Source organism: Typopeltis vanoorti, chromosome 19 (genome assembly GCF_054136105.1).
Source record: "Typopeltis vanoorti isolate ZY-2024b chromosome 19, IOZ_Tvanoo_1.0, whole genome shotgun sequence".
NCBI lineage: Eukaryota > Metazoa > Arthropoda > Arachnida > Uropygi > Thelyphonidae > Typopeltis > Typopeltis vanoorti.
The window spans coordinates 52,332,737-52,349,961 of NC_143567.1; the positions used below are offsets into that span (position 1 = coordinate 52,332,737).

The 17,225-nt window shown below is 33.5% G+C and overlaps 1 protein-coding gene across 1 annotated transcript in view; it reads right to left on the bottom strand.

Annotated features, from left to right (window-relative positions):
• Positions 1–17,225, bottom strand: part of LOC150096089 (low density lipoprotein receptor adapter protein 1-like) — a 105,559-nt gene that overhangs the window by 10,696 nt on the left and 77,638 nt on the right. Inside the window, exons 4-6 of the mRNA XM_090409090.1 lie at positions 14,900–15,113; positions 9,775–9,921; positions 1,549–1,589 (exon numbers count right to left, since the gene is read on the bottom strand). Coding sequence (XP_090265216.1) covers positions 1,549–1,589; positions 9,775–9,921; positions 14,900–15,113 — 402 coding nt within the window. The remainder of the gene's footprint in view (positions 1–1,548; positions 1,590–9,774; positions 9,922–14,899; positions 15,114–17,225) is intronic.

The following is a 17,225-nucleotide window of genomic DNA, read 5'->3' on the forward strand; positions in this document are numbered from 1 at the left end:
CAATTTCTCCACTCGCACACAAAATTATTATGCGTCGCAAGGCATTTCCGGTTTGTAGCACTCCACATTCTTCTTTAGACTGCCAACATTTTCCATAAGTTAAATTACTATCAATCCAAGTTTCATCTAGATACAAAATCGGTCTTTTCTCCTCCCTGAAACATCTTATTGCTCTCAAATACTGCCCTTCTAGATAAAACAATGTCACTTCGCTCCATGATAAGTTTCCTTTTATTCTGGGACTTTTTAAAACAAAATCCGATTTCATGAAGTATTTTCCTTAAAGTTTCTCTTTTCCAAGGAAAATTAATTTTTTTTTTAAGCCACAGGAATCAATTTCGGAACAGTTGGCACTCTTTTCTCGACCACGTAAAATTCGTGAATAGTTCTTATAACGTCTACATCAAAATCATTCAAAGCTACTGTTTCGATGCTTTTCTTTACTCTGGCAGTTTTTTTTTAGGAGATTTAAATTTTGGCTTACCTTCACCTTTTGATTCCCTACGAATTCTTTTAACAGTCGACCACGATACGCCCGCAATTGCACTTGCACGTTTTATGACCTGAGAAAGGGGAACACGGAGAAGATTTTTTTTCCGCAGAATGTCAGCACATCATTCAGTATTCTTTTGCAAGAGCTACTGAAACGTTTAACAACAGAACTTGTTGACTGTACTGGATCCATCATACAAATTAATAATAAAAAAATAATGCAAAAAAGCAACAACAAAAATCAAGCTAGTACTAATACAGCGACAGACAAGAAAGCACGTGATTTCACATGTTGGTGACCAATTCATACATCCTTCATTTCTTTCTCCCCTTCTGCATGAATCGACTATTCTTGGCAAAATGCCAAGGAGAGATCTACAAACGGTGGGCGAACTATACTAAAATTCAAATGAACTTACAGTAACACTACTACTGCAGTGTTACCATAGGTTCACTACTACTGTGAAAGGAAAAGAGTATGTGATCTTCTGCAGTAACAAGAAAACAGTTTTCATTTTAAGAATATAGTCAGTATGACAAAAAAGGTAGAGAATTCAGTTGCTAATCAAAATTCAATGCTGAAAGAGTGTTCAAATATCAAGCACTGCACTAGCAGGTTGATCCAAGACAATAACAAAGGCACATTTTTGCATAGTGACAAGATTTAGAATAGCAACTGAACAGAGCCATTTTCTGATTTATGTTTATTTCCTTTTGAATCATGCCAGCAATTTTAGTCCCTGAAATGCAATGAGGTCCAGCAAAACAGAGATCAAAAATACATAATATCAACCAAATCCATCCAGAAAAATGTATAGATGGACAATACAGCTGATAAGAGCTATTGCATTTTTGCAAACCTAACCTAAACCATTTTCTTTAATTAAAAAGGAAATTGAAAATTAACCTAATTTTCAAAAAGTTACAAATGATTAACTTTTATACTGTCAAACATTGTTTTAGGACTTTTTTCGCATTTTACGCATTTTTCTAGTTGATTCTAAACTAAGATGCACTGAGTTTGTATTAAACTAAAGAAAATTAAAATAACATTACCTAGAGAAACTGTCATCTAAATTCCTGTCATTGTCAAAACCCTAGAAGTAAAGAAATTATTATTATTATTATTATTATTATTTTTTTTAACTGTTTTGCAGTGACTAAATTAAATTCAAATATAAATGGCATACAATTTGTTATAATCGACTATTCCTAGAAAATTGGTATAATAATGGTAACTAAAAATTATTCACTTTTTTTACTAATGTATTAAATCTGATAAAATACATACAACTGAATTCAAACTTTTTTTCACGAAAGACTGCTCTAAAGCATAATCCAACCAAATATATTTAACAGGTACAGTCTACTTTCACTACAGAAAACCCCATTATGAACTTATTCATTACTACTGAAAATTTCAGATCAAAGTTCCATAAGCACCATGCTACTCTAAAGAAAGTTCAGTATAGCAAACATTCCACTATAACAAACTATTGCTGCAAATAAATTAAAGATACTAAGAAATTATATATTTGGTTTAATCCTTTATCCAAGTGTAAGCAAACAAAATTTGCACCTGAAGTATTTTCATGACTGTGGCAACTTATATAGAAGCTGATGACTTCACATCAGCTGTCTTAGTATCCCATAATGCAAAAAACATATCATTATGGATATGTACAATGCTATGTGTAAATTGTTGGAAGTTTTTCTACTTGGTTATACTATAAATTAAAGATACCAAGAAAAACTTCCAACAACTATCTCTAATCCAGAGTATTTTAATAATAAGGTGCGACACCTTTTGGCTACTCATATAAGAAATTATGACTTCGGCATTACTTCAACCTCAGTATCAACTCTAGGTCTGGGTAGTGACCCTTCTCATAATGCATAGCATTATACATACCTGCAAGGGTTTTTGCTTTGCATTATGGGATACTAAGGCAAGTGATGTGAACTGATCAGCTTCTATATAAGAGTTGTCGCAGTCCTGAAAATACTTCAGGTGCAAACTTTGTTTGCTTACACTTGGATAAAGGATTAAACCAAGTATATAATTTCTTAATATCTTCAAATTTATAGTATAACCAAGTGGAAAAACTTCCAAAACTGTTCCCACAGTTCCTAAGAGTTCTGTATTGACTGCAGTTTTACAGGTTTGGTACATATACAGGGTGTTCGGGATAAATTTGACATATTTATAATTAATTATATTTTTCCGTAAGTTACATGTATTAACACACACTTCTCTTCATTTAAAAGTTTGGACCCTTCTTCATTCATATACAAGATGTCAGAAAGGATGGATAGCTGGAACCCACCTGAATCATGGAAGAGAATAACTTGTATCATGATGATTCGTGCCCGCCATCAAAATAAGGATATTACGACTGCTGCCCAATGCTCCCTGAATACAGTAAAAACAATCAGGCATGAACTAGAGACTTGCAATGGTGACTACGAGGATGTAGCAAGAAGAAAGATCCCTAGCAGACGATCTGATTGCGTTCGTACAGCAGAATTCCTCGCAAATCTGCAGGAACAGGTGTTGAAGAACCCTGGCATTGGAATTCGGGCTTTGTTCGTGGAGTTGCTAACTGTAGTCAAGCCCTGGATAACAAGGGTAGCCAATGGTAGGCCGTATGTATGGCAGCAGGATTCGGCCCCTTGCCACACCTCTGGGAAAAGTCAAAAATGGTTGTCTGAAAATTTCTACGACTTCACCAGTCCAAATGTTTGGCCTCCAAACTCCCCAGACCTTAACCCCATGGATTATTTTGTATGGGGCGCAGTTGAAAAAGACACCAATCGCACTTCCAGTAATACAAAAGCCCAGTTAATGGATAAAATTAAAACAGTTTTTGCGGCCCTTCCCAGGGAGACTGTAGCATCAGCTTGTTCGAGGTTCCGAAGCAGAATTGAAGCTGTGATCGATGCTAATGGTGGTTATTTTGAGTAAATCTTGTTGATAGTATTGTAATTAACTCTGCCTGTAATGTTTTTTTGTCAATTCATTAAATTTAATAGATACAAAGAAGATTTTCTTTTTCCTTACGAAACTGTCAAATTTATCCCGAACACCCTGTATATATATACACACATGCAGGCAGAAACCTTAATCTGACCTGATATTGTTTTGGTATTGAATGGAAGGTTTTGCTCTTAAGATTTTTACCTGGTCTCTGAAGAGAACCAACCAGTTCAAAACAACTGTCAAGCCACTGAAACCTTTATCAAAATCCACTAATAAAAGGCAACTATATGAATGCCTGGGCAGTGCTCAGGTCTTAAGTAGTACAAGCTAAGACAAGTCTAATGCAGATTTGTGTTATTAGATTAGATATGTATAAGATTTCTGGTAAGAATTTCGAAATTTCTACATATTTGGCTTTGAAATAACGTTGGATCTTTAATACTAAATATTTCTCTTTAAAACACAACATATCTTATTGCAACGAAATACAGTAACTACCCACATATAGAATGGAAATTAAAATTTATCATTTTTGAATTGTAAGGCCCTGTTAATCCTCAAATGGGAGCTTGTGTAGATGAAAATAGAACATAATTACTTTGAAAGATTAAATTAGATAAGCAGTGACAGAAGAGAGTGGTAGAAAAAGCCAAAACCTGAGATTTGGAAAATTAACTGGGATACATGATACGAAGTTTAATAGTGGCTAACTGCACTTAACATGAGAATGAAAAGGGATAGTTGGCTGTTTGGAATTATGACCAAATCAGCTAAAATTATAAAGCCAGTGTATCATATTAATTTGCTGTCCAGTTTATTTTCCAGGATGAAAAACCCTTCCGCCTCTACATGAGACTAACCACTAGCTAACTCACTTTCACATGTAAACCACCTTATAAATGTTCATGTCCTAGATGGGATTTGAATCTAGACCCTGCTAAACCAAAGGACATTGTTGAAGCTGAGCTAGAATTTCAGGGGAATTATCTGCTAGTGCTCCAAGCTGGGTTTAAGTCGAATAAGTTATGAAGACCAGATCTTTTACTTTAAGAAAAATTCAGGAAATCAAGAAAGGATAACAAGGATTTGTAAGTTTTGCAGATCAAGAAGAAAATCTCTTCAAAATGCTATAATTATATAGTGTAAATATTGTACAGGAAAATATAGAGTATATATTTAAGTTGAAAGTCAGCAATTGCATCTAAATGTTCAATCTCTTCCAAAAGTCTTTGATAGAAAAGTTTCCATCTTTAACAGTTGCTTCTATTAACATTTCAAAAGTCTGAGATAATGTGCTTTAAACACTGCAATCACTCCTGATCCATTGGTTGTAAAAGAGAAGTTACATTTGGAGATAAAAAGACTATTTTTACATTATGGAAAATGTAAGCTACTGATGAGAGATGGCTAGGTGCACTGTCAATTATCAGAAGCACTTTAAATGGAATTTGTTTTTTCTCATAATAAAGTTTCACTTCAGGAACAAAGTGATGCATAAGCCAATCTTTGAATAGGGAACCCATCAGCCAAGCCTTCTTATTTGCCTTCCATATTACTGGGAGAGTATCTTTATTAATTTAAGCATCTTGGATTTTCTGATCGATGCACAAATAAGGGTTTTAACTTGCAATCACCATAGTTCTTACAGGCATCTGTTTCCAAAAAAACTATCTCATCAACATTAAAAATTTGCAGCAATGGCAAGTAATTTCCTTCTAATTTTTCTGGATGAGATTTTGCAGCCCCACTATCGGCACTTGAAGCTTCACAATGTACTTTAATGTTATGCCAACCAGTTCATTTTTTTATAGTGGTAATAATGGTATAGTGCCTTGGCGACACAAGTGTGTCGCCAAGGCTCATTCTAACTGATCATTGTCATTACATCCTGCATAATTCCCCATATACATCCCTAATCGCCTTTGCAGTGCACAATTTAAAATAAAAATTCCGATCCAAAAATTTGTAAAGTGAAAACTACCTATATTCAACACTAAAAATAAACAACTTGAATGAGAGCGTTTCAAAGTAAAGCATTATAAACAAATTTTAAAATAAGAAACTGAGACTTATTTGTGCTAGTCAGTCCCAAGGAAGGTTCTAATAGAGAAGCATTATTCAAGCCATTGAAGGGACAGATGCAGAAAAAGGAAATCTGATTTTTGAGAGAGATTAGCAGCAGAGTAGAAAATAAACCCCAGACATAAAAATGTTTTGTGAAATTTGAAGAAAATGATAGGGCTAATGAGGTCAAGTGCATGAGAGGCTTCTGTTCAGGGCAGACTAATAATTTTTAGCACTGTTCTAAAATAAAAATATTAGAGAAATGAACATGAAAAGAACTCACACAAAACATCTCATGTTAGTCCAAGATACAAGTGTACAGAGGATCTGAAATAGAAGTGAATGTCAATTAGCATTAAAAAAAAGTGAATATTCCACTGAAGAGAAAAATGTGTAAGTTTTGTAACAAATCACTTTTCACTTGATTTTTATTGAAAACAATCAAGTTGAACTGTAGACTCGCATTTTAAAGGTTACTAATTAAGAAGGCTTAATGAACAAAGGAAAAGTATCACAGAAGAATTCAAAGAAATGATATGAAACTGAAGATAAGGATATCAGGAAGAATTACTTTGAAAAATGAGGTAGTGAATGACAGAACAGTCAGTATCCAAGAATATATTTTCTCATGTTTAGGAGCAAGTACAGTCAATTCTTGCTAAAACAATGCTACAAACTACTGAAAAGACCCAATAAAGTCTTATTAGATACATTATGCTCAAAGAGATTCACTACAGCAAACTGTCTTTATAAATCAGACTATATAGTGAGCATCAATTGCTGTACTTAGGTAGAAAACATCAGTAATTTGAAATGTGGAAAAGCAACCAGAGTAGATAATAGTCAACCTAAACTAACAGTGAAGATGTTTTGCAGTGGCTACAATGCATAATCCAGAAGGTTTTGGGTTCAAGTTAAATTCCAGACAATTGGAGTAAAGCTCTCATCATACAAATCATTATTATTTATTATTGTGTGTCATATCCAAGGACTCACTGTAGGAGAGCACTCCACTATGTGCACCACTGTCTATAATATTTTTGCCTATAAAATTGCATGTGTATTATGGCTGATTTGCTTGTATGTGGAATTAAAGAAATCAATTTTCTGGGAGGAAAAAACCTTGCTACTTTCATATGAGAAAAATCTTCAACTAACAGAGCACATATAAAGATTCCTCTTGTCATGATAAACTAAACTCCCATCTTTTCCTACTGAAGGGGACATTGTCCTGTTGTTCTTTCAAATGCAATATGGAGGTACTTTTTTTTTTTTTTTTTTTTAAGACAAATTAAACAATGAGATCAGAGAAATTTCCTTGCAGGAAAAGTATATGTGAGCATAAACTTCAGAAAAGACTAGGCTAGACAAAAAAATCATAGAAATAAATTATGTGTGTTTGATCACTGTTGATATTAAAAAAGACATGATTAAATACTGAGAGAAAACTGTCAAAACACAAAACTTTTGCTTAAGTTATAAATTAGCTGTACAAAGAGACAGTTCTGATGTTAAATCAAGGGTAAGGCAGGGTCATGTCCCCCTCAAATGCTATTTATGATTGTATATGACCCACACTGAGGAAACTTGTATTAAACCTAATAATTGAATAAGATAAAGCTTATTAATTTACTCAGATGACATTCTTTTAAATCAATCCAATACAAGTCTTCAAGAGCTTTTAGCCAAATTAAATAACTACTATGACAAACATGGTATTAAAATCAATAAGTGCTTTCAGGACAATCCATTCTCTGAAAGGGGAAAAACCCTGCACTTCTTCAAAGACGACACGCTAACTCACCTTTAGCTGAAAATCTTACAAAAGGTTCCATACATTACTATAAATGCAACGGTGGTCAAGTTTCCCAGACAAAGAAGATGTTTTTCAGATATTTGCAAGCCACAAGATATTTTCTAAAAACTTTACTTATTAAAAATAGACTATATAGAATAGAATATTCTGAATGATACAATATTAAATATATCTGTTAAAATTATATATATCATGAGATTGTCTTTTATGATAAAACCCCAAACAACTCAGCAAGTAGAATGCCACTAGAAAGCCGGGATATGACCATCACTGCTATAATGCCACTGTTTGATTGGCTGTTCATGAAACTGCACTACAAAGTGGCGCAGAAAAAAAACTCTCAGAATAGACAAATTTCAGCCACAATTTTTAGTGAAAGGTGGTAAATTAAATATGGAAACAGAAAAGATAGCCTGTATATCCCTGTGGAAATGGTGTTTGCATCCATAGTGCTATGCTGACTGAAGAAAATGTTCTAGATTTGATTCTGGTCACTGACGAGAAGAAATTTTTATAGCCATTTCTCTGACCACCTGAGTCAATCAATCTCTGCCATGGGCAAGCAGGTTTTTCTCCCCTATAACTCAGGTTTTTCGTCCTATAAGCCAAAGAAAACTGACCATAGAACACACCATTTCAGACAATAACGTATTGCATCAGGGTTAAGGACCATGAGAAGGCAGCACCTCTCTGTCCTCTTCACATGCCATTTAAAATTAATTACTCTTCAGCCAGCTATTTGATTGTGGAGACTGACTGCCCTTCAGTCTCCAAAAGTTAGATGGATCTAAAACAGCCTCAACCTATTCCCCATTGGGAATAAAAAACATTACTGGATTTATATTTATATAAATGTATAGAAAAGATAAGGCTAGTATGGTAATAAACCAGTTAAATTTATATGGAATAAGAAATCAGCAAAAAGACCAAGCTAGAAGTATACAAGACAGTGTTCAAACCAAATGAGCACAAATGACAACTGATCAGTTTAGAAAAGTTGATGGACTAGTGATGACATACTGTGTTAGACTAACATACTATCTACCAAATCCTTTACAGGTATTCACAACAGAAAATAATAATGAACTGTTTATTAAATTAATTATCTTGTACTCCAAATTCTGATGCTGCTCCAAGTGCAAAAAGCTTGAAGCAGCTCTCATTTATCCAACCAAAATCAGGTTTGTTTCAATTTAAAAGGTGACTTGATTTTATGACCTTGTTTGTGAACAGCTAAATTTATTTAGCTTATGCTAAGTATAGATGCATCCAAAACACCACAAACTAGTTTAGATATTTCATTATATATTACATTTAACAAATATTCTGTATGTATTGAGAATTAAAGAATTCTCAATTAAGAACTGATTTTAAAAAAAATTAGAAAATATATTATGAGGAATATCTTTTAGATTTTACAGCATATTACTATGCAATATAATACTGGCAACTGCACATTGTCATTAAAAAAAAATATATTGTATAGCAATGTATATACAGTAGTTTAGTGCTTATCTAATCATGTATCCAAAATGATAAGTTTGGATAATTGAAGGGTCAGATAACTGAAGTACTAATTACATGGTGCTCTACAGAGAAGTCAGTTAACATGCAAAAGTTGGTTAATTGAATGGTCATTGTTTTGAAGGTCAGATAAATGATAGATCACTGTACATTTTTTTTAACGAAGATGTTTAAGCTTAGTGCATCAGTAGCAACAACTGCCCTTTTAGATTAAATTCTGTGTAATTTTACATTATATAAAATTTGTGTAAAATCTGGAGAGGTCATTTTAACAGGTAAAACTATTTAAAATAAAGCCACTATAGTGTAACAGCTGGAATCAATTTTATAATCTTCAAATACTGTTATAACTTAAAAAAAGAAGCAAAGAAGCAACAAAAACTACTATCAGTTAAAACTAGTAGTCTTCTCAAAGACAAGGTAGTCAAAGTACTACTACTATCTGATCCTAGACAAAAGAACATGCAGTTTTATTTCAGCAAATTCCTGATATGTACCCTCAAGAGATGTACATAATACTATGACAGTACTACATAACTATCCCAGTACAATTTTCTTTCAAATTAGGTTATGTAGCCAAAAATTACAACAAATTAATAGAAACACTGTCATGATTCTAAGTGCAGGTTACCTTTTGCAGCAATTTCTGGAATCCCTCATAAAAATTTCAGATGGTCAATTTCTTGCTAAATTAGACTTTAGCCACTGATTCATTTCTAGCAGTGAAAGGGTATCTGGGAGACATTTTTATCCATTTTTAACACAGCAGAACCATTTAATTTAATTAATGTTTCAGTTACCATAAAGTCAATTTTGGTTTTAATAGGAATTTATATAATCAATTAAAACATTTAAAAAACATCCAAGAAACAAGATATATTAAATAAAAACTTCATACCCATATTTTCATTGTTTCACTTGCAGACTGGCAATCCATTCCCAAGTCAATTAAAGTGACTTGATTTCCATCAGATGTTCCACTATCAGTAATGTTGGAACTATTGGTATTGGATATGTTATTTTCAGAAGTACAATTTACTCTATCCTATGAAAACAACATGGGGAATTAGACTTGTAACTCTAACAGAAATATATTATAATATTTAAATTAAGGGCATTAAACTTTATAGCACTGTGTTATAATGACTAGCAGTAGTAATTTGTACATTCACATTAAAAATTAGACATAAACCAAACTGCTGGCCTGGTAAGCAACTATTCTCTAAACTACAGTGCCCATTTAAGTCCCACTGTGGAATGGATGTTTGTGAATATATTTAGATTATAAAGTAGCTTCATCTCCTGGTTGTAAGACCAGCAAGCACATTGCACATACTTGGAAGTCTAAAGAAACTTATAATCCTTATAGACTTTTGGCTCTTTATTTTAGTAATTACTTTTAAGCACCAACTGAGAGTTCACTTAAGAAAAATACATTTCTGACATTTAGTACTTCCTTAGTACTGAACAAAAGTTTTTGTTCTCTTAAGGTTTCTGCCAGTCTCTGAAGAGAAGCAACCAGTTCGAAACAGCTGTCAGGCCAGTGAAACCTTATCAAAACAGACTAATAAAAGGCGAAAATATAGATGATTGGGCAGCGCCTGTCTTTTAAGTAGTCCACACTAAGGCCACTCAGGGATGCCCAGGGAATGTATTCCCAAAACTTTTGTAGTTTCTACATTCAATTTTGAAATAATGCTGGATCTAACATCCACTTTACTTATGTAATTTTGCATCGCCACTCTGAAGCCTTTTGGCTCTTTATTTTAGTAATTATAATCCTTAGCTTGCTTGTCTGGTTGGCCGAGGGGTTAGTGTATCTGGAGTAATAAACCCAAAACCCATGTGTTGAGGCTTAAGTGCTGTGAAGAAATCATGTTGAAGGTTTAATGGAATATTATCAGCACCGAAAAAGGATTAAAACTAATTTTAATGCTTTCAATATTTTGTCTCCGTCACAGAGACATCTTCAGGATTACAAGTCCTTCCACATTCCCCAACCATCTCTTCAGAAGGACTTTAGAAATGCTATCACCATACCTTACATCTGTAGATCATCAGAAAAAATAGCCAGATCGTTAAAAAAGTACAACCTCAATACAGCTTTTAAGCCTCACTGTAAACTTTCTACCCTTATCCATTCTACCAAAGATCAGCTTCCTCCTCCTCTCTCAGTGCCTGGAGTATATAGAGTACCTTGTTCCTGTAAACTGGCTTACTTTAGACAGACTGGCAGATCAGCAACATCCTATTAGAACACAAGTAATATCTCCGTAAATCACGAATACGGTTCTAGCCTTGTAGACCATGTTTTGGATACAACCCCTCTTCTGGGAAAAAACACCATGCTCCACCATAGTAAATTCAAAAAAGAAAGACTGTTCTTTGAATCTGCATCTGCACTCAAGAATCAACCTAATTTAAACAAATACAGTTGCATAATTTTCCCAAATTTTGGGAAGTTTTATGCAACTTAATTACTTTATTTACAGTGCTGATAATATTCCACTAAACCTCCAACATGAAACCCAAAACCCTCCCACAATGGAAGAGGCCTTCACCCTGCAGTGGATAGAAAAATAGGCTGCTAATTAAAATTAAATCCTTAGCTTACCAGAAATAAATATGCAATAGATAAACTCTCACTTTGTTCTAAATTTCATATACTTTTCATGGATATGAATAAGATCATTTGTATCCATAAAAGATAAATCTATAGCATATTTATTTTTGGAACAAAGGGTCATATAATCCAGAAAAAACCCTACTTTAGAGTCTGAACATAGTACTTTTCCCCTTATCTGAAGTCGATTTAGGCTTCAAATTACACATATTGCTGGTCTCACAACCAGGAAATAAGAATAGTTTGACATCTAAATACATTCACAAACAATACAACCATATATGGAGATTCAGTAGCTCAGTAAAACTGCCCATTAGATAGAAAGACTAATTTGAATCATGTCTAGTTAGCCAGTATCATATGGAGGAAGCAGGGCTTTTTCATTCCACAAAACAAACAGCAGGTCAAAAAACACAAGATGGACAGGATTAACTTCCCTATCATTAACTATCAGGTTTCTAGAGAGCTGACTATTTAGCTAATAGGCCATGGATTCTAACATGCAAAGAGAAGATAATATATACCACTAAACAAGAAAGATTTCTTGATATGAAATCTCAACCAAACCTGCCATAAGATGAGCAAGTTGAATCTAAATCCAAAAGGGAGACCGAAAGGTCATTAAAATCATACTTTAATGCAAGACTAAAGAATGACAGAAAGATTAGGAGAATTTCATAATGTTTTACCTTGCAAAATGAAATTTTGCAACTTTTCATCAAATTCCTGATATGTATTCTCAAAGGATGTACAGGATACTATCACAGTACTACAAGAAAAGTTGATGTTACTAACTTCATACTGATACAATTATCCAGAAGTCAAATTTCTGCACAAGCTTTCTAAATTATGCAATACAGCCATTGTAAAAGTTTTATATATTGTTTGAGCATTTCTGGTTGAATATCAACCAGATTTCAGCATCATTCCATAATTCAAGCTTTTTGCAGCCTTTTTTATCTCGAATAAATGTATTCGTCATGAATATTCTCTACCAAAGTTTTCTCACTTGTTTCATTTAGAAATCCTCAAAGTAATTACTCCAGATATCCAGAACAGAATATCCATCTTCAGTCACATTACCTTTATCATCCAATTCCTTTTACAATATTCTTTTCTCCATTTCTAAACTTTTTGTAATAACCTCCAGAACACTTTTGCCACCTACCTGATATTTACCTTTCATATTCTTGTCAGTCTTCCTATGAATTTTGTTGCAGCCCCTTTTAACACAATGCTTTATTCTTACATTTTTGTCTCTCAGAGAACATGGCTCACTTACTTGCTAAAGACTTTTTATATATTTCTTCTTTTTCCATGGCTGCTTCTTTAACTTCAGGTTCTCTGGCTAAACCAATGTTTTCTTTAGTATGCCACTGTGTCTCCAATGTTTGATTCTTGTTTTGAGATTGTGTTTTCTTGAATATTTATATATTCAGTCTCCAGTTAATGAAGAAAGCTACTTGACTGATTTTTCCTTTCAATGTTATATTCAGTTTCATCCTGCTCAAAACTAAATAGGAAACTAATTGTTTCCTATTTCAAAATCCCTTGTATACTACTTGTGTTTTCTGAACCCACATGAAAATACCACGACCAGCAATGAGACTTTCTCTTATCTGCTCTCAAACCGAGAATCTGTCAATTCCCCATTGATATTTGCCCATATCAATCTACTTTAAAATGCCAGCCAATCTAGAACATTATCCTTATGTTTAGTGTTAAATACTATAGCTATTCCCTTCCATTATTGCCAGACTATGATATCATGTATTTGTTATTTAACAAATGTTATTTAATATCTTGTTATTTCGGTAACACCAATTATGTCAAAGTACTTCACTAATTCTTCTGCCAGTTCCATTTCTTTTCCAGTGCTAGAAAAACATTAGATGCCTGGAATAAACCCACTGAAGGCTGTTTGAAAGAAACTGCTCATCGTTAATTGAAGACTTAAGGTTTTGAATCTTCTTTGAATAAGAAAAATGAAAGCAGATGAAATACCAAATTGGTTTGCTCTAGAAATCTTTAATGAAGATGTAAATGAAAAGGAGCCTACATTAAGGAACTTTTTGAAATAGAAGAGAAACCATTGAACATGATGCTGAAAATCTATCCACACTTTACATCACAAAATCTCAGGCTTTTGAAACAGATGATCCCAATCAGAAAAATTTGAAAATCAATTATCCCATTTTGTAAAAATAGAGCTCAACGGTGTTGTTAGCCAGGGTCAGGAAAGTCTTCTTTGAGTGCATCAACAAGTACCTTATGTGCCACCACTTCAAGGTGGTATTATATTGTTCAAAACTATTTTCAAGACTAACCTCAATTCATAATGAGCCTATGGAAATTAGGATTTGATTTACAATGGCTGACTTATAGTTTTCCAGAAACCAATTAGCAAGGGTCTGCTGATATGTCAAAAATGGCTCTAGGTTTAATTGTTGATAAATATGAAGAACCCATCATGCTTGGTCCTGAAAGTGTAAGGTTGCAATAGCAGAGTGAAGTGATGGGTTCTTCATATTGTCACATTATCCTTGTCTTTCCATAAATATGAATTATGGAGAATTGGGATTCATTCTATACAGCCTTTTTTCCACTGTCTTCTGATGGAAGCCTACCATATCATTTTAATTGGATAAACATAGTATCCTCACCAGCTGTCTGCTGTTCAAGATAGCGTCATGACATTTTGGTCATATTAAGAATATGATGGAATGAGACATTCATGATGGGAACCCACCAGCACATCTGATGACCAAGAATTCAGATCTGAAATAGGATAATCTATGAAATGTTTTTGTACCATCAGTATGGTCAAAAGTCATTCTGAAGTAGCATTAGTGATGTTACAAAATGATGTTTCAATACCAAGTGCTATTGAAATATCAATAGAATGGCAATCTTCCAACTGTTCCATATTAATGTATCAAATCTAAACCCTTATTCCATAAATGAGCTGGATGTTTTTTTTTTTTTTTTTTTTTAAATAGAACCGAACCTCTTATTTCTATTGAAATAAAACATGTTTATTGTCCACAAGATATAGTAATCATCACTACAATATTACATAACATACAACATCAAATTGTAGTGATGACCTGGCTGAGGCCATATGGAATGAGGTCAAGTGAGATTTATAAAATACAACTCAGCTGAACTGCATTTATAGTATGCTCATGAATGTACTAAATGCATCAATCATGATGATTGATATGGCTCAGATAGGAAAAATTAATATATATTTTAAAAACATCTGAAAGACACTGGGACAATAAGGATTTATATCATTTTATTAAACTACTTACAATTTTCATTTACTCATAAGGATTGTTTTTAGAAGTTTAAATGATAATTACTTTTAGAAGCACATGTAACATGGAATTAGATTTACCTCTTGAGGTGTGGAACAGTTTGATCTTTCTTGTCTTGCTCTTTCCCACAAATCAAAGGCGATATTGAAAGCTTGCGAGATTGTAAGTGCTGCTGCTTGAGCAACTTTCCTTTTGGAACACAGAAATGCATGACATTCCAGTGTTTCATTTTTATTTGTTGCAATAAAAGCCACCACACGATCATAGTTTGCATCTGCTGAACAAAATGATATCCTGAGAAAAAAATACTTTTTTAAATACTCAAGAATAAAAATGTCTAGATAATATAATTATTTTATGATTATACATACAGTCAACTCACAGGGACCAAAGAAATAAATGTTTAGTGGGAGTTTTGTTTGAATTTCCTATTAAAAATAGGAATTGTGCATAGTCGGGACTAGTAGTTTGTTATACTGAATCAAGATTACTCCCCCCCCCCCCCCATGAGAATAAAGCATTTCTATTAGTAGCTTTAGATTAGATTTTAGACTTGACTATCATTTCAAGGTTTGTAAAAACTACTTTAGTTATTATTTCAGTTAACTGTTGAACTGTGTATGTAACAAAGAAAACTATCTAACGCTTATAACAGCCCAGTATGCTATGTCTGAAATGTTCTATGACTGGCTTGCCTATCATGCATGATTAAAAAGAAAAACATACCACAATCCATATTAGATCAGCTAACTCAACATTTATTTAAAAAGCATTTATAAACATTCCTCACACTATTTGAAAAGGAACCAATTAGTCCTTCCAAAAAACATTAATCATTACTAACTCCAATATAAGGCCCAAGGATATTAAACAAGTCAAATATTCACAGGTACTCTGTTCCAGTTCTGAATTAGCATTATTTTTTATGCTGATGATATGAGCATCTAAAAAGAAAGATGTCCAATTATTTGCTGAAGATGAGAGGTTATACAATTGATGCAGTATACCTTAATGAGAACATGAAAAGCCATATGCTGCAAGTGCCAGTTGAGAATAGTTTGATATTGCCAAGTGTAACAATTTGCAATATATTATTAAAAACTTATGCAGTTCATTATACAATGCAGGTGACATCCTTCATAAGCATGCCTAATACTAGCTAGGCAGTCAGTATCTCCTCCATTTGACTCTACAGATCAGCTGCAAGAAAATACGCAGGACTGAACCTGATACACGACTTCAATGCTCATAATTTAAATTTACTTCACTTCTGTTAAACACCAGCAATCAAGCCGGAACTAAAAAAAAAAAAAAAAAAAAAAAAAAAAAAAAAAAAAAAAGCTATTAGTAATCATTTGACGCAAATTATCCATTACTCACCAGAATAATGGATATCGTGTCCAACATGATATCCATTATTCTGGTGGGTATGGATCGTATACAGCACTCAGAAAAAGATTCTAAAAATAGAATCTGCAGCAGCTCTCAGAAATCAACCAAATCTAAATAAATACGGTTGCATTAAGCTTTCTAAGATTTGGGAAACACTAATCATCAGAGATCCCACCTTACACTCCAGGCCACCTACAACCACCCATAGAGGGTCCTCCACCTAGATAGAACTTTAGTCACCAACGTGATTGGCATAGTATTGCGTGGTATTTGTGTATATGTTACGTTAGTATTTTTGTAATCCCAGATGTCTCAATGACTGAGACAAAATATAGGAAGTATTAAATTCTGTTTTAATCCTTTCTGAGTGCTGTATACAATCCATTAAGCCTCCAACATGATGTCATCACAGCACTTAAGCCTCAACACACGAATAATGGATAATTATTCATCTTCCCAGCACTCTGGACCTTCTCTTAACCAGCTTTCTTTCCAAATATACTGCAGATGTCAATTCTCTTCTTGGTAACTCAGATTCATTACCTTGCTCATTTTTTTCCCTCCCTCATTCTATGGAATATTATTTAGCCATTATCAGTCTTGTCCTTTGTAAGGCAGTACCAAACAGGATGCCTTCTAATTTCTACTCTTTTCCATGGTCTAACTACTGTGCTGTCACTCTCCCAATTCAAACACCAATAACCAAATAAATAATTCTTGTTAAAATAACAACCTTCATCCTCCACTTCAAACCTTGAATATTCAACAAGTGTTGAAAACATGCTAAAGTTGAAAAACCGTAAGCTTTTAACACAGCCTACTTTGCAACCCATGACATCTGTAAAAAATACCATCAACAAATGCAAATTTAACCCTAGAAGAACCAAATGCAGAAACTTGTCTTATATCAGTCCTTTGATCCATCAGCATGGAAGCCAATATCACCTCCAGGTGATACCAGCTGAACAGAAGTTTAAATTTTCATGTCTTTCTGGTGAAAGGAGGCATTAAGCT